Below are 25,796 nucleotides of genomic sequence, written 5' to 3'. Positions count from 1 at the left end.
GGGAAAAGTATGTGTTGATTTTTTGAAAAGGATAAACATACAGAAGTTTACTTGTCAGTGGTCAAACATCACATAGACGAAAACAAAAAACAAAGCACCCTTCTGAAAATGATTGTAATGTATACAGCCATATGTGTGTTAAGAATGCTAAAATTGTGAAGAACTTGGGTTTAAAGGTAGAAGAACATTGGGCGGGGAATAAGGTATCTTGGACTGAGCCTTGACTCTTCCCATTTGCTCAGCTATAAAGTAAGCGGGCTGAAGTATGTCTTAGAACTCATTCACAATAAAATTCTGACTCTTGCAGGATTTTTTGAATTTTTTCTTTCTTTCCTTTTTTTTTTTTTTTTTTTTTATTTTTTTTTTTGAGTGAGAGAGAGGGAGCCTGTTTGTGCAAGCACAGCCACGTACAAGCTAGGGTAAGGGCAGAGGGGGAGGAAGAGTGAGAATCCCAAGCAGGCTCCATGCTCACCATGGGGCCGACACAGTGCTCAGTCTCACCACCTTGAGATTCTGACCTGAGCTGAAATCAAGAGTCAGACGCAGGGATCCCTGGGTGGTCCAGCAGTTTGGCACCTGCCTTCGGCCCAGGGTATGATCCTGGAGTCCCGGGATGGAGCCTCGCGTCGGGGGCTCCCTGCATGGAGCCTGCTTCTCCTTCTGCCTCTGTCTCTGCCTCTCTGTGTCTCTCATGAATAAATGAATAAAATCTTAAAAAAAAAAGTCCAATGCTTAACTGACTGAGCCACCCAGGCGCCCCTTATAGGATTTCTTCTTTGAGCTCTCAGAAATCGATATCCAGCAAAAATGTTATGTTATGTTATGTTATGTTATGTTATGTTATGTCTAACCATATATATATCTCTATGTGCTTTGTGGTCTTATGCTCCTTTCCTTTCAAGATAACTAATAGATTCTATAAGGGAATCTTTCATTAACTTATTCAGTAATAGTACTATAAATTAGCCTTTCTCATGTTATTGAACTATTTAGGTATCCACTATGCACCAGACACTACTCTGGTGGTGGGGATATAGCAGTGAACAAAGTCCCTTTCTTCACGAAGCTATTACCAATGGGAGAGTCTGCATTGTGTGAATGGAGGTCTGAGTTCTTGAGTTCCCCGAAAGGACTTCTGTGAGGATCCATGCTTAACTAAAGAAAGCCAGAAGTAGCAAGCATAAAGCAGGGATTTATTTTTAAGATTTTTATTTATTAATTCATGAGAGACACAGAGAGAGGGACAGAGACCGGTAGGCAGAGGGAGAAGCAGGCTCCTTGCCGGGAGCCCGATGCAGGACTTGATCCCGGGACTCCGAGATCATTCCCTGAGTCGAAGGCAGACGCTCAATCACTGAGCCACTCAGGCATCCCAGAAAGCAGTTTAAAAAGGGGACAGTACACTTTTAAGGTGAAAGAGCAGGTAGGCCCAGAGATGGCAGTCGCATCAGGGTTAGGGTGATCTTTCCTTTTTATGTTTGCATAGGTTACGGGTCATAGCTAGGACGGTCTCCTACCAACGTGGTTTCAATTCTCTAAGGGACTCCTACTAGTTGGGAGTAGACTGACTACTCCCAACTACTGACCCTATAGGGTTTTGGCCAGAACTGTCGTGGCCATCTTTCTCCATGGAGGGGAAGGGGTTGAAATCACAATGTAAATATATTATCGCGAAGCTATCGGTTACCATGGGGTAGTGGTCTAAGAAGACAGCACACTTCTCCACTGGCTTTTGGTCAGTCAGCCCAGGGTTGTTGGAAGCCTTAATTTAGGCCTGGATGTTAAAAGCCACAGCCAGGATGTTGTGCCCTCAGGCTTCTATCGGGTCACCTATTTATCACCACCTTTGCCTCCAGATCTTGTCTAACTAACTGCCTATTATATTCTAATGGAGAGGACTAATTAATTGGCAAGTAGTATAATATGTTAGGTAGGAAAAGTTTCAAGTAAGATAGGATAATATTTGAACAGAGACCTAAATGAAGTGAGGAAGCAAGTTAAGTGGCAATCTGCAGGTAGGGCTTCCAGATAGGAAAGCAAATGCAAGTGCAAAGCCACCGAAGTAAGAGTGACTGAGAATGCTGGAGCCGGCAAGAAAGAGAGTGCTAGGAGTCGAGATGGCAAAGGTTAGCAGAGCCAGGTTGCACATGGCCTGATAGATTTAAGGACTTTCGGGTTTGTTCTGAAGGAGATGGGAAGATCTTGGACAATTCTGAGCAGAGGAAGTTCATGATCCTACATTTTTTAAAGGATCATTCAGGCTACTACTGTGTGAAGAACAAGCTCTGTAGTGTAGCGAGAGTGGAGGAGGGGCCAATTAGGAGGCTATGGAAATTCTCAAAGCAAGAAATGATTAGTGGCTTCTGGTTTCTGGATATATTTTGGAGGGTGAGCCAAAAGGATTTGTTGATGGGTTAGATAAGGATTTTGAGACAAAGAGAAGAATCAAGGATCACTCCACTGTTTTAGCCTGATCCTTAAAAAAAGTCTTTTTATTCCAAATGAGTCATTGTTTTGCTAATAATTTAATCAATGGGAAATTTAGAGGGTATGCATGAAAGGGGGAGACAATACTATTTTAAGTATATGTGTTTTAGTTTTATTAAAAAATCATCTATTAATTTAGTAGCCTATTTATTTGTTTGTTTATTTTTAAGATTTTATTTATTCATGAGAAACACAAAGAGAGAGGCAGAGATACAGGCAGAGAAAGAAGCAGGTTCCATGCAGGGAGCCCAATGTGGGATCCGCAGGACTCCAGGATCACCCCCTGGGCAGGCGCCAAACTGCTGAGCCACCCAGGGATCCCCCCTACTAATCTACTTATTAAGGGCCTACCATGTACTAGGCCCTGCTGCTTCAAACATACAAAGATGAAAATCATATTGTCTCTGCCTTGGAAAAAAGCATATAATCTACTGGGGAATATAGACCTATAAACTGCTAAGATAATTAATATAAATACTAATAATATGGAGCTGTGGACAAAATGTTTTCTGGGAGATTTCAACTTTACTCCAATAAGTCTCTTTCAGGAGATGGTATTTAAACCAGACATTTTGGGTAGCCCCGGTGGCTTAGCGGTTTAGCGCCACCTTCAGCCCAGGGCGTGATCCTGGAGTCCCACGACAGGCTCCCCGCATGGAGCCCGCTTCTTCCTCTGCCTGTGTCTCTGCCTCTCTCTCTCTCTCTCTGTCTCTAATAAATAAATAAAATCTTAAAAAAAAAATAAAATAAAATCTTAAAAAAATAATAATAAAATAAAATTTAAAAATAAACCAGAAAATTTCCCACAGATAAGAAGGGTGTCATTCTAGGCACTTAAGTATTAGGATCAGCCAATTCAAATCTGTATGTGAAAACATTTTAAAGTAACATTATTATATTTTTAAAATAACATTATTAATACCAGCTAATACTAATAATACATATTAATTTACAGAAAAAGAAAGCACTACATGGTGGAGATCATTCAGGTTCTACAAATTCCATATCTTCTCTTAACCCTGTGAGAGAACATGGTGTGTTGTTTGAATGCTCACCTGAAAAGTGGACAGATCAGAGAAAAGCACCACCAGTTATGGCTTATTGGGTAGTAGGGTAAGTCGGGAAAAAAGTATTTGAAAGTGAAGTAAAATGTTAGAAAAGTGAAAGAAAGGTTGTAAAAGAGATAAACATTTTAAGATACAGGCATAGAATTGCTAATTTAACTATAGTATATGTTTTTAAGGTATTTATTTATTTATTTATTTATTTATTTATTTATTTATTTAAGTAATCTCTACACCCAGTGTGGCGCTTGAAATCATGACATTGAGATCAAGAGTTGCATGCTCTTCGAACTGAGCCAGCCGGGTGTCCCTCTAACTGCTATAATATTTTAATACATTTTAGAATTTTGTTTTATTTACTAAGTATCTCCTTTAAATTCCTCTTAAGTCTTCTCACTTTTTCTTCTTTTATTTTTAAACTCGAGTATAATTAACATAGTGTTATTAGTCTCAGGTATACAATATGATGATTCAACGGTTCTGTGTATTACTCAGTGCTCCTCTTGATAAGTGTAATCCTTAATCCTCATCTCATCTTTCACCAATCCCCCTACCTACCTCCCCTCTGATAACCACCGGTTTATTCTCTGTATTTAAGAGTCTGGTTTTTGGTTTGTCTATTTTTCTTTGTTTCTTAATGTCTACATATGAGTGAAATCATATGGTATTTGTCTTTCTCTGACTGCCAAGGCTTTTTCTATTAAAATAAAAAGCTGATTTGGTTACCTTATAAAATTATAGTAGTAATACACTAAAAGATAATGACTCCACAATTTTACTGCTGTTGCCTTCCTTCTGTCCCTACTTCCTTCTTTTCCTCCCTGTTTCCTTTCTTCACCTCTTCCTTCTCCCCCCCCACCCTACCCACCAACTATGAGACCCTGACTGACCTAGTCCTTGCCCCACCTGTTTCCACCTTCTATCATTCCTTCTTCATCCACTGTGCAAGCCACATTGACATCCATTGATTCTTGTTCCTACAATTCCTTCTGTGTGAAATGTTCTACCTCTTAACCTTCATATATCTGGCTTCTTGATATTCAGATCAGTACTAGCCTCAAAAAGAGAATCCATGATCTCTTTCCTGCATTAAAGCGGCTACTTGGTTATTGTTTCTTTTCTTGTTTACGGTCTTTCTCCCCTTCACTACAACATTAGCTTTCTGAGGTCAGGAACTGTGTATGTCTTGTCTACCACTGGTACCTGCAACAGCACCTGGCACAGAGTCACTTGATAAATATGTAACACTTCAGTAAATGGAATTATGCTTGGGAAAATGTGGTGATGAGAGGGTGGTATGGCAAACACAAATATAAAGTCATAATCATTGCATCAACAGTCTTATATCCACCAGAAGAAATATGTAATATGCTCAAATATATATGTATTTATAGATATACAGAGATTTTTTTTTTTTTAGATAGAATAAGTTAGTTGATACAACCAAATCCTATAGGAAGGGGCAAAAATCTACATTGGGATTACAAAGGAAGGTTTATAGATTTCATTTGATCTAGTTTGAAATGAATTAGATTTGGATAAAACATTCTAGAAAAAGGATGGGATGAACAAAGACCGAAATAAGGGGAATCATAAGGCATATAGCACTTGAGTAGACCGATTTGCCAACATGATAAGGGACATATACAAGATAAAATGAAAGATCAGGCTAGAAAGCTAAGTTAGGACCACTGCAGAGAGCCTTCAATTTCTGACTAAGGAATTTAATTTTGAGTGAAATGTTGAGGCACTGAAAGTTCTTTGAGTTGGGGTAAAGAATTGATGGAGGAAGGGACACAGAGTTAGGTGAGACCAATGTTATGCAGACACCTACCATGCAGTACCAAACTGTAAGACAAATGTTACCAAAGCAGTAATCCTGTGTGTTGGTCCATGAGATTTAGAATCACCTGAGTCACTTGTTAAAATCAGAGATGCCTATGGCCCACCCCAGGCCTACTAACAAAATCTAGGATAGTAGGACTCTGTATTTTTAATAAGCTCCTTGTGAATGTGATGTGTCACCAACCAAGCATGGGAGGAGCATCAGCATAAGCTCAAGTTTGTGTAGTGTGATCAGAGCTGTGCTATTGGGAGATGGAGTTAGGAGCAGCAAAGGGTCCGTGGTGTGGACACAGAAAAAAATAGAGATAGAGTTAGGCATACATGCAGGTATATAGCGGAGCCTTAACTACATTCACAACAGTTGAACTAGACTAGAAAGAATCAAGAGGTATCGAATTATGATGATGCAGATCTATATAGAATAGAGAGATTTAAGGAAGTCAGGCAAAATATCTTATTTAAATTGTTTGATTTATATATACTAGTGTTCACTAAATATATAAAAATTTTAACTTTAAAAAATCAAAGTTTCAGTGGTATTTCCAATTCAATACTATACAAAAAACAATCATATACTTAATGTTTTAATAATAATTAACATTTAGAAAGTAAATGGCAATGTTTAATAATTATACTTAATGATGATAATACAGTTGGCTTTATTATAACAATAATGACTAGATTTAATATTTTAAAACTGAAGGGTAATATATATTGATCAAATAGGCTTTTTACACTCTGGAAAAATAAAAATAATTGACTTATGGCATATTTTATTTATTTAAAAATAAATCTAGCTGTATTTCCCCCTACTATAGATTTAGATTAGTGGCTTTTAATTCACTATGAATTCTGTCAGAAAGAAAAATAAAATAAAATAAATTGAAAGGTTGGAGTTTTTTCCCCTTTGATTTTTGTTTTTTGAATTTCTGAAATGAGTGTGTTCTTTTCCTTTACAGGAGACTTTTTCTTCATCCCAAACTTCAAGAACTTTATGTCTGTTTTCATGATTCAGTCACAGAAATTGCCATAGAAATGGCTTTTAAATTGTTCTTTGGATTAACCTTGTAGCTGTGTTTTCTTGATGCACAGCAACTGTGCATATAACAGAGAATGATATTAGAATTGCTGAAACCCATACACAAGAAGATAAGGGTAGCTTCTTTTACCTGTTCAGTTTTGAACATAATGCTGTTAAATATTGAGATGATATGCTCTTGGATTTGATGCACTAAATCTTATATAGTATTGTGAGACTTTTGAAAAGATACTTGATCAAAATATGAAGAAGGGATTGTTAACTTATTTCCATTCCAGTATATAATGTTAATTTATTGACTAGTTTGAAATAATGTGAAGTGTGTTATATAAAATTAATAGAGGACATATTAGTTGTCAAGACTAATAATGATATCTGGTAAAAGAATCACAAAATCTGGAGGGTGTGACCAGGTCCTGAATTAATTAGTGCTCTGACAATAAGCAAGTGTTTGTACCTCTCTGAGTTCAGAATTTTCATTACAAATGAGATGATTGTATTGAGACTTCTAAAGTCCCTCTTAAGTAACAAAGCAGTTTTCTTCTTGCCTACTGCTCAGTACCTACATTTGTAATGTCCAAGTACTGATTCCCTATTAGATCAAATTCTTTTCTTTAGTTTAATCATTTTAATAGATACCTCACCATGCGGTAGAACTGAGGAATGAAAATTTAACTTATTTTTCTATTTATTTGATTTTCTTTACTCTTTCGTCAGCTCTATTTTGACTAGAATATAGTTTTTGAACTATTTGTACATAAATTTATTTTTTTTCAGGTATGCACACACATTTTATACAGTTCGTGAATTTCAGGACAGCTATATGTAATCTTTAAAAAAAATCTAATCATGTTAAAAACACTGAAAAAGTTGGATTAAAGAAATCCTATGATGACTTCTTCTGTTAAATACTAATGTCTGCCTTATAGTTAGTTATATGTTGGGTTTTACCAAAGGGAGGTACCTTAATGAACAATAGTTTACTTGACCGACCTTTAGTAGAGAAAGAAAACTAATGAGATAAGAATTTTCTTTGGCAGTGGGAATTTGGTGGATTGAGAAAACAAGGAAAAACCTAACAAATACTGCATTGTTAATTAACACTTTACCCAGTGGATCCTCCTGAAGTCTCATATGCCCCCAAGACTACAATATTGGGTTTTTTTCTTCTTCAGGACTTAAGCTCTGGAAGGGAAATTCTGCCAACAGGTCTAAAGTCAGTCTCTATTGCCCCCTCCTTGAACGCCTGGAACATGGGCCTCTGTGTTAGAACCAAGTGTAAAACACAGTGGGTGGCTTAGAAGAAACACTGTTCTCTCTGTATAATCAGCTTAAGAGATTTTCATCCAGATCTTTTGTCCTATTAGTGGCTTGTGGGCCTTAACTTTAGCATTTAAATCAGGGCAAGAAACTTGGGTTCTTGAAATGTACAAAATGGCTGGAAATATCCTCCCCTTAAGATCACAGTATTGGTCAGGATGGTAGATAGACTCAACCACTGCCTTAGCTCTGTGTACATATGTGGGTAATAAGGCAGTTTGTTTAAAAGTATTTATTAAATACCTAAAATTTCTTAATGTGTCCCCCAAAACACCAGGAGCTATTTTCAATACCAAGACTTATTAATAAATGTAGCTATTAATCATCTCAGAGTTTCAAAAGACTGAACTAAAACCTGGGATTTCATTATAAGGCCTTTTCTGTTTTGTTTAATGAAATTTTGGTCTTTTGAACTGCTTTCCTGGTGTCAAAGCATCTTGAGATCACCGATCAATAACTAAAATAAAAAGACAAAATAGACTACTTAATAAGAGAAAAATCATTTGCTATATTATAGATATATACCCTGTTGCAGAGACATTGCATTTTTTTTAAACATTGCATTTTTTAACAAATAAAACCAAACATCGTGGTTGTCATCTCTAAATGGATACCAAAGTAAGCACTGTAACTAAACTAAACCTAGCTGCCCATTTTTCCAAATATATTCAGATACACATCTGAAAGATCAATCTGGTTATTGGCCAAAGAGTGCCTATCTGCTACTTTATTAAATAAAAGGGGACAAAGTGATGGTGCAGATACCCCAGAGAGTATGCTTTAGCTAATTTAGAAACATTATTAGCATTCTGCAAATGTTCCCTTCTACCAGATTATTAATGCAAAAGATTGTAGAACTATCATTTTTGGAAATACCAGGTACTGTTTAATCACCATCATATATCTTTTAGCCCCCCAAAACTACATTTTAGATTCTACACCTTCCTTCCTTCTCCCTCCTTCCCCTTTCTTTAGCATTCTTTTGTTTCTTTGTTAGATTAGAGAACTTTATTTAGCAAGCATTTAACTTTATTTAGAATGAATATATGTTAGTTTCTTATTTTGTGCCAAGGAACTGTTAATGATGATGCACATCACAAGATAGTAAATTTGTGGTGCCTACTTTTTTATATTTCTGATACAAATGGTAAAAGTTATGAAACCAATTTACTAGATTTGTCTGCTTTGAACATTCTTGAAAATAATATTGTGAATAATTATTTGTTGTCTGTGTAAGTTCCTTCTAAATAGTGCCTGGCACATGTCACGTGCTATAAAAGTGCTAGCTACTACCACCACCACCACCACTTATTATTATTAGATGATATCCATTGGTTAAAAACCAAGGAGTCAGCTAAATGATACCTGCTACTGTACAAAATGTTGGAAAAAAAAGCAGAGAAAAGTTATTCAGCACTAAACACTTTTGAGAACAAGGATGTATATACTTTGGATATTTTAAAATATATTATTAAATGTTACTAAAACTTTTATCTATTACCTAAACTGTGTGAATATAATTTAATTTTGTAGAGTTGTATTTCTATATTCTATATAACTGAAGCTATTTTTATATTGATAGTCTTTAATAAAGATGGTTTGGAGGCTTATTTGCAGTTGTGTTGTCTTTTCATGCACTCATCCAGCAAATATAGACTTTCTACTCTGTGCCATGTACTGTTCTCGATGCCAGGGATAAAACAGTGAACAAAACAGCTAAAAATTCCTGCCTTCAGGGACCTGATGTTCCCATGGGAAGGGCAGGCAACAAATAAGAAATAAAGAAAATATATTGATAAAAGCTAAGAGGAAAAAAAAAGTGAAGGAAGAAAATGGGATATGAAGTGTGAGAAATAGAGTGGCCAGGAAAAGGATTGCTGAGATGACCCTAGAACTGAACTAAGAGATAACTAACCATGCTGATTTCTAAGGAAATCTGAGTGAATAACTCAAAGGCCCTGAGACTCTATACTTTCAATATCAACATATGAATCATCAGAACTTTTTTTATTCCCTAAATCAGTAAATAAAATGCAATGCAGCTAAACGTTTTTAGCTCAGTGTATTGAAAAGAGCTGATTCATAGCTCTTAAGGTTTAGGGGGGGAAAAGCTACATTTCTAAGTACTTTCACTTTTGCTGTCTTCTATGAATGAATATATGTCAGAAATACGCTTGAGCATATAAAGCAATATGCTATAAACATTGTCAACTATAGAGTCAAAAGTGGGATTGGAGGGGAAAGGGAGGCAAGAAAGGAAGGAAGAGAAAATCTCCCCGGAGAGAACACTTGCTTTTTCTTTCTGAGATGTGTATGCTCCCTGTAACCAGAGATGTTCCTTTGACCTCTCTTGGCACCTTAAAAAGTCTTGCCTGGAGTGTGACTCAAGTATTCCCCTCCCCCTCCTTAAATTTTTCCCTGTGTGCTTGTTAATATTTCAAATTCCCTTAAAGGAGACTAAAGCCTTTCATTCGTATTTTTGCAGATAAAACATCAGTCACTTCTTGAATTTGCAATGGATTTCACAAAGGATTTTGAAGTTCATGCAATGAGACAACTTTAAATCTTTTAAGCCTAGGAATAATGATTAATGCAATTGTTTCAGAAAGATTAATCTGGCAGCAGCATGTAAAATGGAGAGAGATTTGGCTAAAAAGCCAGTTAAGAGTGGAATAAGCTGCTATAGAAAGGAAGGTAGCACCAAACATGGTACCAGTAGGACTTACCAGCTGGTTTTACGTGAGGTAATCAAAATGTAAACAAATTCCTTCTCTCCAATCCTGGTCTAAATATATGGTTTTGTACTAGTGACAAGTAGTATTAAAAGTATAAAAACACTAGAGGGACATCTGGGTGGCTCAGTGGTTGAGCGACTACCTTTGGCCCAGGGCCTGATCCTGGGGTCCCAGGATGAGTCCCACATCTGGCTCCCTGCATGGAGCCTGCTTCTCCCTCTGCCTGTGTCTCTGCCTCTCTCTCTGTGTCTCTCATGAGTAAATAAATAAAATCTTAGAAAAAGAAAGAAAGAAAAATGAAAAAACTAGAACCTCAAGTTCAGAAAAGTAACTCATGTTTTATAGTTTCAAGACTGCTGGTCCTACAGAGTTATGAGATGATAAAACAATATTAGCAACTATCAAACGAGCTATAAAAAGAAATCAGGAATATATTAAATGCTACCACCGAAGTATCCCCAGGATGTACAAAGTGAAAAAAAGCAAGGTGAAAGAAAATAGAGCAAGACATTATGTGCAGGACAGATGTACCCCTACCGCCTATTCTTGCCCAGAGTCAGACCTGGGTCTGGTAAGCCTCCAAATGAATTCTCAAAGTGCCGTATGGGTATAGATGTCAAGTAGAGAGGTCACCAAGACCTCTTCTGAGACACCGTGAGAAAAACTTTTCTTAATACTAAGAAGCGATTTGTTCCACTCATTCTCTCAGTGCAAGTGGAGTTTTCCAGCAGCTACACGTGGTGTGGCACAGCACAGCAGGGACAAAAGCAGCCATGTAAATCCAGCTGTCTTTTATTAAGCCAGTCATTAAAGAGATTTTTTAAACATACGAAACAAGGCTCTTCTCATTTTTTTGTTTTGGAAAAAAAAGTTACTTTTTACTTAAAAATGTTATTTACATCATGGTTTATTATTTTAAGTGAATCAATATTTTTAAATTATTTATTTATTTATTCATGAGAGAGAGAGAGAGGCAGAGACACAGGCCGAGGGAGAAGCAGGCTCCATGCGGGGAGCCCGACGTGGGACTCGATCCCGGGTCTCCAGGGTCACGCCCTAGGCTGCAGGCGGCGCTAACCCGCTGAGCCACCGGATGAATCAATATTTAAATGTTCGGTTTCACCTTCTGAAATGATACCAATATATAGATAACACAAAAACAAGCTTCCTCGTGGTCTTAACTTTTTATGAGGGAAAGGGGGTCCTAAAATAAAAAGGTTGTGAAACACTGTTCTAGAACAGGCCCTTAGTTCTCCCCCTTGTACATTAGAATCCCGAATCTTAGTTAAAACAGCAGAGCCCTGTCCCCTCAGGTCAGTCTGGATAAAGAACTACTGCTCCGGATAAAACTACCAATTTCAATAAAATTCAGAAGAATGAGGAACATGTTAAACTAAGGTACTGGGGGTGCAACCAGCAAAGGCAGACTTAAAACGGGACTAGATAAAAATCCCTGCCAAACAGAAGGAGCAGAAATTGAAGTGGTTTGCAAGAGAAAAATGGGAGGGTAACAACCCTAGGAATGGAAACTACGCTTGGCGAGCCCCACACGGTTGCCTCACGACGCTGCCCCGGTCTCGGCTGCCCACCTCCTCGCACGGTCCTCGCTCGGCCGGCTCGCTCCCGGCACCTCTGCGCCTGCGCACCCGCGGCCCGCGGACCCCGCCCCACAGCGAGGCTTGTCCAGGCTGCGCCCTGCGCGGAGGAGCCACGTGTCGGGAGTCACGTGTCTGGTGCCGGAAGGCGGGAGGCCGTTGGAGGCGCCTGCGCAGCAGCTCCGGGGAACCCGGCCCTGCGCGCTGATCTCCCGGCATCCTGCGCGCTACTTTCCCGCCAGGACGACGCCGAAGCGGTTTTCCGCCTCCCTTCGTCGTCTTCCTCAGGCCTGCTTCCCGCTGCCGCTGCCCGTCTTCACCTCCAGCGCCCCGCCATGCAGCGTGAACCTCCGAAGAAGAGGCTAGAGAAGAAGTCGGGAAAGCAGCTCTTTGACCCCGCTTCCTTCGGGAAGGACCTGCTGGCGGGCGGCGTCGCCGCGGCTGTGTCCAAGACCGCGGTGGCGCCCATTGAGCGGGTGAAGCTGCTGCTGCAGGTGCAGGCGTCGTCCAAGCAGATCAGCGCCGAGACGCAGTACAAGGGCATGATGGACTGCCTGGTGCGGATCCCCCGCGAGCAGGGTGCGTACCCGAGGCAGCCGTGCCAGCCCGTCCCGTTCACCTTCCCAGAAACGGGGAGGCGGGGGAGTGGGGCCTGTGGGGAGCGGACTGCACCACCGCCGCATCTGGCGGGGATGAGTTTATTTCTTCACCTGTTGAGAATTCATTTTTTTTTAAGATTGTATTTATTCATGAGAGAAACAGAGAGAGGCAGAGGGAGAAGCAGGCTCCATGCAAGGAGCCCCACATGGGACTCGATCCAGGGCCCTCGGGGTCACGCCCCGGGCTGAAGGCGGCGCTAAACCGCTGAGCACGCCCCCCCGGGATCCCTAAAATTATTTCTTTTTAAGATTTATTTATTTATTCCTGATATATATATATAGAGAGAGAGAGGTAGAGACACAGGCAGAGGGAGAAGCAGGCTCCATGCCGGGAGCCCGACGTGGGACTCGATCCCGGGACTCCAGGATCGCGCCCTGGGCCAAAGGCAGGCGCCAAACCGCTGAGCCACCCAGGGATCCCCTAAAATTCAGTTTCTTAACCAATTTAAGAGGCTACACTTTGTGGCGCCGAGAAGGCCTGTAAGGTGGCCAGTCCTGGGTGGGAGAGACCACCACATTCTCCTCGTCTTAGTTTTCTCCTTAACATCAGGGTTTACACCTTGGGGCAGTTGTGTCCAGCTCAGAAGAAAAGTGGTTGACACCCCCACCCCCACCCCGTAGGATTGAGGGAGATGCCATTAGGTACTTTGCTGATATGTTAACAGGTGCTTTAAGTTGCTCAAATATTTGTGGAAATAACACTTTTTTAAAAAAGATTTTATTTATTCATGAGAGACAGAGAGAGAGAGAGAGAGAGGCAGAGACACAGAGGGAGAAGCAGGCTCCATGCAGGGAGTCTGACGTGGGACTAGATCCTGGAACTCCAGGATCGCGCCCCAGGCTGAAGGCAGCGCTAAACCGCTGAGCCGCCGGGACTGCCCAGAAATAACACTTTTGAGATAAAGTACTCCAAATGTGGAACCATCTGAGCCTCCCAGTACTCTAGTTCTTATTCAGTAAAAAGAGGTTCTGTTTATTCTTGAGAACTACTGAAGGCCAGGGCCGAAACCAAAGAGGCATTTACCCCTGCAAATTTGTGGCGCCCCCCCCCCCTGCCCCGCCAAAACTCAATAAAAACAAATGATAATTTAATGCAGTATTTTTTTAAAAGTCAAAATGCGAAAAATCCAAGATGAGCAAAATATAAAAATTTTATTATTTTTTTTAAAGATTTTACACATTTATTCATGAGAGAGAGAGAGAGGGAGGCAGAGAGACAGAGACACAGGAAGAGGGAGAAGCAGGTTCCCTGCTGGGAGCCCAATGCGGGACTCGACCCCGGGATCCCAGGATCACGGCCTGGGCCGAAGGCAGCGCCAAACCGCTCAGCCACCCAGAGATCCCAGCAAAATATAAAAATTTTAAATAAAGTCAGTAGTATTTTGCATCAGCTTTGCCTTAATTAAAATTCTAATTTTTTTCCAGTTTTATTGAAATGCTTTACAAGGAGTAGTGAAGGCTCTGTTAACCATTAAATAACCCTCCTGTTGCAGAACTGATCCTAAGTTAGCTAAGTGCATAAGAGAATAAATTTGTTAACGACTTTTCTATAATCCACCCATGTAGTTGTATCCAATTGAAAACTCTGTTTAAAAGAGAAATAGGTCTATTATGTATTCTGAACAAGAAGAGAAGTGGCTTAAACTCTTCCACTCCTAAGTCTGTGGTTATTCTTCATGATAAAAGCTCTCTCCCCAGAGATATAGCTGCAACTCCTCTTGACCTGCTGGGTATAGTACTTTGGGTGGAGTATAACTTTTAAGGCATCAATCATCTAAGCTGTAAATTTAAAATGCCCATATGGGGAGCTGAGCTCAGATCTTTCATAGTGCTTCACATTTCTCCACTCCCATTTGTTTTATCAAAGCTTCTCCTTCCCCCCACGATTTTTATTTTTATTTTTCTTAAGATTTTATTTATTTATTAATGAGAGACAAAGAGAGGCAGAGACACAGGCAGAGGGAGAAGCTGGCTCCATGCAGGGAGCCGGACATGGGACTCGATCCCAGGTCCCCGGGATCACGCCCTGGACCGAAGGCAGTGCTAAACCACTGAGCCACCCAGGCTGCCCTCCACCAAGATTTTTAAAGGAAAGTAGGAACCTATCTCTTCTTAATTAATATTCTAAGACCTCTTCAGAGAAGTAGGGGACTCTCTTATTGGTTAATCTGCTTTAGATATTTAGTCAGGTAAAGTTAAGTATTCTGGTCCGATTGTGCTGATGAGCACTAATTTATTTCTTATTTTAAGTGTTGTAAATGATATTTAAACCTAAACATATTCATTATAGCTCTTGTAAATAGAGATTGTTCTGAATAGTGTTCCAGTGCCCATTTTCCTTCCAATGAAATGATCATAAGCAGAACTTTAAGATATTTTTTCCTATATGCAGTCTCTGTTATGAATATACACACCATGGTATATTCTATGCTAAGAGATTAGGATTCATGACAGGGATAATATTGCCATCTAGGGGCATTTTTACAGACTTGTAGGAAATTTTTTGTTTAGCACGGTAGAAGGGTGTAATCCTTAATTGCAGTGATGTAAAAGGCAAAGCCAGGGATGATAAACATCCTGCTGCTGTACATGGCCAGTCCTACACAGCGAACACTTACCCTGCAGGCTGAATGATTCAGTTCTCCCACTGTTTATGGTTTTCTAAGCCCAAAACCTAACTCTGATTTACTTACAAACGATCTGGGATATAATGTCCATATACATAGCAGCCTCCATGGGAGGACGAATATTATACTTTGTTTTGTTCAGAATTGTGCTGAGGAGTGGCTCAGGGTTGATCATGATCTCAGGGTTGTGAGATGGAGTCACATCAGGCTCTGTGTCAGGCTCCGCGCTGGGTGTGTGTGGAAGCTGCTTAAGTCTCTCTCTCCTTCTTCCGCTGCCCTCTCCCCCACAAAAAAATTGTACTGAGAGTTGCTCACCATTGGGAAAACTAACCAGTTCTTGTGATATTTGGTCACCCACTTAACTATTGAATTCATGATGATTGTATGTATATATACACAAATATATTAATCCTTTTTACAGGAAATATTAATGGTATCTTAATGATAACATTATTAAGTAGAAGCAAGCATCTGACTATTTTGTCTATGGTGCGTTCATGCCTCATCAATTTACTAATTAAAATACCTATTCTATTCAAAACATCTTTATTTTCTCTTCCTATATAGTAGGGAGGGCATTATATGGATTTGTAAAATATTGTCGAAGAGGTCACAGTCTTTGAATTCTATTTCTAGATAGTGAAGGATGTATTGTAAAATATTTATTCTGTAGAGAGGACTTGAGGCTGGTGAGGTTAAGAATCACTATGGTAAATCATTCTGGAACTTTACTAGGCAATCAAGTTCTGAAATTGTTATTTTCTGGAATTTACCTTCTATTGCTCTTGAAAATCAAGATACATCCCCCTTTCAAATGTTCTGAAGTTTCTTTTGTGTTTCATGTTTGCTCTAATTTTACTGATAGCTTCTCTTTAGGCTTCTCTTTAACCTGAGAGACATGAATTCATAAGGCACAAGTATATGCTCTCGCAGTCTTCTTACCTTATCTCTGCATTCTTTCTGCCCCAAGAATAGATCTCTCAGCTTTAAACCTCTCTTTGGGTACCTCTCTTTTTATAAGCTTTCCTTGGCTTTTAAAAGCTTCTGAATTAATCTTGACTGATGCTATTCTTAAAGATTTATTCTATTCTTTTGTTGATTGTAGGGCCTTCCAACTTTGTTTGCATACTTTTATTTAATACTGTTTAAACCTTTATCACACAAATAATGATTGTTTATTATAGAAAGTTATAAAACATAAAGAAGCAGAAAGTAAGACAAATCACTACTAAAATCAGCACAGCTAACAACGTTTTGGTGTCTGTGCTATAATTCTTCACTGGGCACAATATGCAGATATGTGAGAATATTTTAAATTAAAATAATTGTTTTATTTAATATATTGTAAATATAGTCTTTTAAAGATCTGATCTGTGCGGCTCATTTTTAAGCACCTACCAGAATTCCCTTTTTCTCTTAGGAGTTTCTGGCCATGAGGTTTTTTTATATCTTGAAGACAGTGTTTTGGGGTATGGTAAGAAAGTATTAGGCATTGACTTTAAATAAAATGGGAAAATAAACTTGACTGATACTTGGTATATGAGTTAGCTCTGGCACCTGTGCATGGGCCAAATGTAAATTATATATTACAGAATACTAAGGCATTCTGAAAAAAAAAGTATGAATTACACATTGTAGAAGGGATGATAGGCACCTTTCCTCGATTATTATATAATAAACATAGTTTATGTTTGCCAATTGGATTTATAGAGAGAAGGCTATTTGAGTATTTGAAATTATCAAGAAGTCTATTTGAAATATAGGTTCGTGTATACTGTTCTTAAGAATGAACGTTACCCTAAGGGTGCCTTGAGATAATAGCAAATGATGGTATAAAAACATCATGATTAGGGATCCCTGGGTGGCACAGCGGTTTGGCGCCTGCCTTTGGCCCAGGGTGTGATCCTGGAGACCCGGGATTGAATCCCACGTCGGGCTCCTGGTGCATGGAGCCTGCTTCTCCCTCTGCCTATGTCTCTGCCTCTCTCTCTCTCTCTCTCTCTGTCTGTGTGACTATCATAAATAAATAAAAATTAAAACAAAACAAAACAAAAAAAAGCCATCATGATTAGCAAGATACCTAAAAATATTAATTGTTCAAATGAATGCTAAGTTGAACCCTAATATCTCCTGGCCAGTTTTTCCCAACCACCCTATAGCCCTTCCTCACTCCTCCATCTCGATATACTATTTTTGTTCTTATAGCCACATATTTATTTGTTCATTGTCTATTTCCCTGGGTCCTGTCCCTCAAAATATAAGCTCCGTAAGACAAATTTGTTCCTAATGCTATCCCTAGCAAGTCTGCTATGTACTAGGTACTAACTAAGAAGTTTTTAAATGAAAAATCTTTATTACATTCTTTAATTTCTGTTTCGGGTATATTTTTAAAGTGTGCAGTGTGTGTATATATATACATATATATATATATGATTTTTTTAGTATATACATATCTGAAAGTCATGCTTACATTTTTTTTACTGATAGACATATTATCAAAACATGTTGTAGCTGACCAGCCTAGAATATATATACCCAAACATCCCTAGCATTTCATTCTTGGCGAATAAGTTCACCAGTAAATGGCCTCATAACTTTTTCTCATTTTCCCATCAGATCTATTTTAATACTTTTATTTTTTTGGTTTCAAGTTTTTATTTAAATGCCAGTTAACTTACAGTGATGGTCATGGTAGTTTCAGGTGTATAAATACAAACAGCACCCAGTGCTCGTCACAATACCTGCCCTCCTTAATACCCATAATCCATTTAACCCATCCTCCTGCCCACTGGATTCCCTCCAGGAGCCCTCAGTTTGTTCTCTATAATTAAGAGTCTGTTTTATGGTTTGCCTCATTTCTTTTTTCTCCCGTGTTCATTTGTCTGTTCTATTTTAATTCTTAATTATTTTCTCAGAATTAAGTTTATAATAGTTTTTTCTCAGCGTTTGATTTTGAAGAGATTATTTTTTTCTTAGCAATTAAGTCAAAAACTTTGATATTTTATTAATAACAGAGAAAGATACCACAATCACTATGTCTTTCTTGATCTATTTTGTGATTATATCTTGGGAAACTGTCCTTTTATTCTATATGATTAGAGAGAGTAAAAAATACTGTTGCATTTGCATCACTCTTTTCTCTTGTTTTATTCTGACCAAAAATATTCTGACCAAAATTTTTATATAAAAATATAAAAATATTTTTATTCAGAATGAATTGTTCTTTTTTTAAATAGGGTCCCAAGGCACCCCCAGAATGGATGATACACCAAAAAATACTACTGTTTTTAGCCAGAGTGGATTTTTATGGAGAAGCAGTATAGATTTAATAGCTCTAGGTTTGGAGTCAGTTTCTAGAATCAAGTCCCAGCCTTTTCCTTACCTTGTGACTTTCAGCAATTTTTATTTAACCTCTCTCAGCCTCAGTTACCTCAGTTGTATAATGGGTATAGTAATAGTACCTACCCAATATGATAGTTGTGAGGATTAAACAAAGTCATGCTTATAAAATATTCAACCATATATCTATTGCAATTAGAGCTCAATAAATTTTAACTCTTTAATTGGTATGTATGCTTTCCTAAATTTACTAACATGTATTCCTGATACTCGTTTGTAAATGAATATATTTAGGGATTAGCTTGCATTATACATAGAGTAGGTTTTTGTAGTCTGTCTGAGGCAACCTACATAGATACAAAGTGTACTTAAAGTATATTTGAATAAAACCTTGAAACCTGGCCCCCCCAAAATAATATTTTTGTAGAAAATACATTTAGAATTTCACTTTGAGGTTCCTTTCCCTATGTGCTCTAGCAGAGGAATTGAAGCAACTAAGAGCATGGTATAGCAGTGAGATGCAAAGAAAGGAATAATAATTTGTTAAGGGTGATCTATGGAAAAAGATTAAAACAGGAGGGTTTTTTTTAAAAGATTTTATTTATTTATTTGAAAGAGAGAGCGAACACAAGGTCGGAGGAAGAGTAGAGAGAGAGTGAGAAGCAGGCTACCCACTGAGCAGGAGGCCAATGTGGGGCTCTATCCCGGAACTCCGGGATCACAAACTGAACAGGAGGCAGAAGCTTAACCAAGGCTAAGCCAACCAGGTGCCCCCAAAGAGGAGTTCTTAACCTGACACTGTAGCTTCAGGGAATCCATGAATTCTGTGAAATATATGCAAAAATATTTAAGGTATGTGAGATTATATTATTTCAGACATAACCCATTAAGAGCTGCCAGTTTTCCTGTTATATATACTTCAAGGGATTTATTTCTTTCTAGATTTTTATTGAGACATTAACATTTATTTTGGGGAATTTTCTAGGTTTTTTTTTTTTTTCAGGCAAATGCATTTTTGCTAAAAAGGATATATTCTTCAGCCAACTCCAGCAAACCCCTTGACTCATAATAAACACAGCACCTTGTCATGGCTTCATATTAATTTCCAGATGTCTTTGTCATCAAAGTCTTCCATTTATATTTAATTCATTAGCCAAAGTTACAAACCTTTATATTACTCTTATGTATGACACTCTTGTTTTTTTTTAATTTATTTATTTAAGAAAGAAAGTGTGTGTGCTCAGTGAGGAGGGGTAGAGGGAGATGGGAGAAACAAAAACTCAAGCAGACTCCCCTCTGAGTGTGGAGCCCAGTGGGGGGTTGGATCTCACAACTCCGAGAATATAACCTGAGCTGAAATCAAGAATTGGACACCACTCAGGCACCCGTGTACGACACTCTTGTGAAGTAAATATTAATTCAAACTATAATAATAATTACAGAATTATTAATAACTTGTAATCTAAAAACCCATAATATCTCAGTATCATTCAGCTAAGTGAGCCAATTCCAAAATGACTATTAATATTTAAAACCCATGTTTAAAATGGAAATTCTAGTATTTTTTTGATACATGACACTTTTTCTAAACTCCGTTTTATTTTATTTTTTAAGATGTTATTTATTCATGAGACAGAGAGAGGCAGAGACATAGGCAGAGAGAGAAGCAGGCTCCTCACAGGGAGCCAATGCCAGACTCAGTCTCCGGACCACGGGATCACACCCTGAGCCAAAGGCAGCCACTCAACTGCTGAGCTACCCAGGTGTCCCTCAAATGGGATTTAAGTTGAAGAAAAAACCATTTGTTTAAAAAATAATAATAAATGGGATTCCTGGGTGGAGCCTGCTTCTCCCTCTTCCCATGTCTCTGCCTCTCTCTCTCTGTCTCTCATGAATAAATAAATAAAATCTTTTTTAAAAATCCCATTTGATCATATTGGCAATTTTCCAGTCAATATGTTCTTTTTGATCCTTTTAAAATTGACTTTGTCTTCTGCCAGTAACCTGTTGTTTTTTTTTTTTTAATTTTTAATTATTTATTTATTTATGATAGTCACAGAGAGAGAGAGAGAGAGGCAGAGACTCAGGCAGAGGGAGAAGCAGGCTCCATGCACGGGAGCCCGACGTGGGATTCGATCCCGGGTCTCCAGGATCGCGCCCTGGACCAAAGGCAGGCGCTAAACTGCCGCCACCCAGGGTTCCCTAACCTGTTGTTGTGTTACAATAAACCATGGTCTAGAAAACCATGTCCTATTCTTCAACATCATTTATACAGTCATATTTCATTCTCTGTATGTCTCTTCTAGAGGTCTCACCTCTAAGAAATTACAAATGCTCTCTTAAATGTTTTCATTAGCAATGAAGAACTTAAAAATAACTTAAAATATCTCCAAAAGTTAGATTCACCAACCTCCCTCATACTTCATGTGGCCATAACTAGTAAGAAATATTCCTGTATAATTTGCTTATATTTCAAAAAAAAATTTTGCTTATATTTCTTATGTTTTAAGATTTTTATTTTGCTTCCATTAGAGAAAAAGTTGACTTTTCTTAGTATAGAAAATAACCGTGATTATTTATGGAAAAGTATTGTAGATAAAGGACTGAATTATTGAGCCAGTTTGTTTGGGTTTGAATTCCAGAAGTACAGTTTTCTAAGTGCCCTTGGACAAGTTAGAAGTTCTTTTAAACTCATTCCCTCATCTTTAAAATGGAAGGACTAATAGTACCTTCTTCATAGGTGGTTATGGGGATTAAATGAATAAAAATAAGTTATTAGAATTTATTGTTTTTGTTAATATTGTCTCAAAAATTTTTTAATAATGTTTTCCTTTTTAAGAAAGAGCTTTCTTTACCATTCTTTAATAATTTTAGGACTTTTAAAGATTTATTTCTTCAGAAACCCAAACCTAGAGTAGTGTTTTGGAGTCTGACACAAGATGTGACTAAATCCTGGTTGGCTATTAACTATGTCTGTATAGAGTTTTTAAACTTTAAAGTTTACACATGTATAATATGAGTACTATAGGTGAACCTACGTCAAAAGCATAATGTGGTGATTAAATGTAACACACAGCCTTTGGCCAGTGCTTGGCACATATTAAATACTTAGGAAGTGGTAGCATTTACCATTGTGTGTTAAGTGTCCTAGTGAAGACTGAGTCAGTTGTGAGTACTGAGATTATTTCTTGGCTATTAAATATGCTTCTTAATTACCTTTGTGCAGTTGCTTTACATGTAGTTTGGGATTCACGGAGATTCTATGTTGTTTTTTTCCCCCCACAAAGAAGACTTTCTTAGTTAACAATAAATATAACTTTAAGTTTCTAAGCATATCAGCCCAGTCAACTGAGATTATTTTCATCTGAATCTTTATCTTTAGAAGACTGATTCTGGGTATTCTCCAAGCTGGGACTAGAGGTATCCCATTCAGAATAGCCGGATCAAACCGTTGGACAATTTGCAACCTAGTAGAAACAACTATGGCTGCTGAAGAGATAGCCTATTGTATTGTAGGGCAGCTTGATTATAAAGGTAACACTGAATTAATAGGGGTAACACAATGACTGAATTTTAAGGATTGGTCAATCTATGAAGATTTGAAGTAGGAAGATTATTGAACTGGAAAGTTTTCTCCAGTCTCTCTCTGTCTGACCCCTGGAGACTGCTTTGAATTGTAAATTGATCCTTTTTCTGCCTAGGTTCCAGAAGGTAAAGATAAGGATATAGACTCTTTTTTTTTTTTTTTTTTTGAGAAAGAGAAAGGGAGGGAGGGCAGAGGTAGAGAGAGAGAATCTTAAGCAGGCTCCAAACCCAGCACAGAGCTCCACTCATAGCTCGATCTCCCAACCCTGAGACCATGACCTGAGCCAAAATCAAGAGTCAGACGTTAAACCAACTAAACCACCCAGGTGCCCCGACTTTATACTTTTATTACTTTTTCATTCTCATATGTATTATACACAAACCAATTTTGTTTAACCATAGGAATTACATATCCTAATTTGGAAATGAGGTTAAGGGTTAATCACTAGCTTCTCTGATAAATACTAGTGACTCTTTTTCTACTAGGAAAAACCTTATATTCAATTGATAATACTTTCCGTAGATTTTTAGGTATCTAAGGCTTCTTATTGGAAATTGACAAAATTGGAATGGGGTACATGGAGTTAACACTGCCTGTTTTCTTTCTTAAAAAAAAAAAAAAAGATTTTATTTTTTCATGGGAGACACAGAGAGAGAGAGAGAGACAGAGACATAGGCAGAGAGAGAAGCAGGCCCCATGCAGAAAGTCCAACATGGGACTCAATCCCAGGATTCCAGGATCTTGCCCTGGTGTGAAGGCTGACACTCAAGCTCTGAGCCACCCAGAAGTCCCACGCTGCCTGTTTTCTTCAGTGAATTCACACATAGACTTAATTTTTTCTCATGAGAAAGGGTATGAGTTTTAGTTCAAATAAGTTTTTTAAAGCTATGGGAATTTTTTGATAATACAAGTTTATATTTAATATGTTTTCTTTTGTAGGCTTCTTCAGTTATTGGCGTGGCAATTTGGCAAATGTTATCCGGTATTTTCCAACACAAGCTCTAAACTTTGCTTTTAAGGACAAATACAAACAACTTTTCATGTCTGGAGTTAATAAAGAAAAACAGGTGAGTACAGTTTAATATTTATTATTTTTTAAGAAGTAGTGGGATTTGCCTTAACCTATGATGTTTTATTTAGGGAGAAGGTGCTGAGTGGTAGAAGAAATAATAATTAAAACAATACATGTTATAATCACTATTCTACAGCACTAGGAAAGTTCAAAAAAGCAATCCACAGATCTGTATTCCAATATATCTGAAGTAATTAATTTTCTAAAGAAGTACACTGTTGCATTTTAATGACTAAGGCTCTGTTTGGCTGAGTTTAAAGTGCCTAGAAGATCCAATCAAACAAGCAGGAAAGCAATAAATTTAAGTTGAAGAATTATTTTATTTTTTTATTGAAAAGGTGCCTTCTCTTTCAAGGTAATCACTCCCTTGATGACAGAATTTCAGTTTCAAAATTTCCTGCTTGTATGAACTATATGTCATTTGTTTTGGTTTCTATTTGTTTTGCTGCCTCCACATACGCTATACCACCTGCATTACTCTTAAGGTGTCCCTTTACCCTTACAAAGTCTCTCTTCCCCTTTCCTTTTTCTTTTTCTCTTTCTCCTAAAAAGCCAACCAACCAACTGAGCTCTCCTAGCAGGTTCTTTACAAAAGCAGCTGTTTGTGGAACATTTTTTGTTGCTGTCTTTTAAAATTTCTTTTCCTATCACTTATTCCCATTTCTTCATAACTTATATTTCATTAACAAATGTTTATTGAGTGATTTGCATTGTTATGTGATGGGAGGTATAAAGGTAATGAAAATTGTTCAGACTTTAAAGACCTAGATTTGTATCCTCATGCTGTTATTCAGCTGTGTGAATTTGTGAAAAGTCACTTCTGTGATGCTTTAGCTTTCTTATCTGAAGAAAGCTTGTGGTGTTTAGATGAGATTACTTGTAAAATGCTTATCATGGTACTGTACTGTGCTTTATGATAGGCACTCAGAAAAATATTCCTATCTTTTTTAGCTGACTGCTGTGATAATTGGAACTTTTCTTGACTCAGAACCTGTATGAGGAATTCCCCAACTCATGTATTCACTAGAACTCAAAGAACTAAGAAAAACTATTACACTCATTTTTTTTTTTTACAGCAAAAAGGATATAGATTAAAATCAGCAAAGGGAAGAAGCACATAGGACAGATTCCAAGAGAAACTAGACACAAGCTTCTATTTGTCTTCTTCTGGTAGAGTCATATGGACAGCACTTAATTCTCCCAGCAATAATGTGTGACAGTAAATATGTGTTGCCAAACAGGGTTGCTCACTTGAACATTGATGTCCAGGATTTTGGGGGGAGTTAGTTGCATAGGCATGGAATGTAACTGTCTTTAGCTACTTAGACTCCAGCTACCACCCCCTAACCTAAGAGATCAAACTGATATAAGTTAGCTCCCCCCCCAAAAAAAAAGGTTAGCCCAGTGTTCCAAGCATACAAAAACTGGTGTTCACCATAAATTGATATGCTAGCATAAACTGTCTGGTGTAGCCCCGAACCTCTGGCATACAAAGAGACTTTTATCAGGTATGATATTCCAAGGGCTTAGAAATTATTTTGAAGGAAGTGGTCAGGGACTGGTCCTGAAGATCGCAGTATATGAAGGGTTTGGGCAATAGAGGCCTGATGAATTAACTCTACTGAACATTTCCCACCCCACCTCCCCAAGAAAATAAATTCTATAAGACCAAGCCAAATGGAGAAATTAACTCCTGAGTTAACCAGAATATTTATATTACTGGCATCTATTCCTAACTATAAATAACATTGCTTTAAAAGCTTTAAAGTTAACTCTGATCCTTGCTAAGTATCTGGAATAAATTTCAGATTAAAAAGTGGAGCCTGGGACACCTGGGTGGCTTAGCGGTTGAGCGTCTGCCTTCAGCTCAGGGCGTAATCCCAGAGTCTGGGATCCAGTCCCACATCGGACTCCCTGCATGGGGTCTGCTTCTCCCTCTGCCTATGTCTCTGCATCTCTCTCTCTGTGTCTCTCATGAGTAAATAAATAAAATCTTTTTAAAAAAAAGTGGAGCCTGAGATAAAAACATCTTTAGTATTTCTATGAAGACATTATTTAGGGTGTTAAGGTATTCAGTCATAATTAAGTAATATATTTAATTACACATTATTTGCTAAATTTGGATATTAATGATCCTTTTATTTACAATTTTGGCCATCAAATTTTTATCTCATCTTTGTCACCTCCCTGAAGTGAAAGAACTAAAAAAAAAGAAAAATTCATATTTTTGATTTCTTACCTGGTCTTAAAAGAAGCAAGAAAGATAGAAAAAGCAAATATATTATGTGAGTTTAAAAGTGACTGATCTACCACAGTGAAATATCACTGCACACCTATCAGAGTGGCTACAATAGTGACACCACCAAATGTTGGTGAGGTTGTAGAGAAGCTAGATTATTCTTATATTATTGGTGGGAATGTAAAATAC

The 25,796-nt window shown here is 37.9% G+C and overlaps 2 protein-coding genes across 5 annotated transcripts in view; both read left to right on the top strand.

Annotated features, from left to right (window-relative positions):
* Positions 1–9,365, top strand: part of INTU (inturned planar cell polarity protein) — an 83,339-nt gene extending 73,974 nt beyond the window's left edge. For all 4 annotated transcript variants that reach the window (XM_025420561.3, XM_025420562.3, XM_025420560.3 and 1 more), the window contains exons 15-16: positions 3,443–3,600; positions 6,356–9,365. In XM_025420561.3, coding sequence (XP_025276346.1) covers positions 3,443–3,600; positions 6,356–6,467 — 270 coding nt within the window. In that variant the 3' untranslated portion in view covers positions 6,468–9,365. The remainder of the gene's footprint in view (positions 1–3,442; positions 3,601–6,355) is intronic.
* Positions 9,366–12,268: 2,903 nt separating this feature from the next.
* Positions 12,269–25,796, top strand: part of SLC25A31 (solute carrier family 25 member 31) — a 29,169-nt gene continuing 15,641 nt past the window's right edge. Inside the window, exons 1-2 of the mRNA XM_025420566.3 lie at positions 12,269–12,664; positions 23,236–23,363. Of these exons, the coding sequence (XP_025276351.1) occupies positions 12,421–12,664; positions 23,236–23,363 (372 nt within the window). The 5' untranslated portion in view covers positions 12,269–12,420. The remainder of the gene's footprint in view (positions 12,665–23,235; positions 23,364–25,796) is intronic.

This window comes from Canis lupus, chromosome 19 (assembly GCF_003254725.2).
Source record: "Canis lupus dingo isolate Sandy chromosome 19, ASM325472v2, whole genome shotgun sequence".
Taxonomy (NCBI): domain Eukaryota; kingdom Metazoa; phylum Chordata; class Mammalia; order Carnivora; family Canidae; genus Canis; species Canis lupus.
Note: the sequence above shows the minus strand (reverse complement) of the source record. Positions and strands in the feature narration are given on the sequence as shown.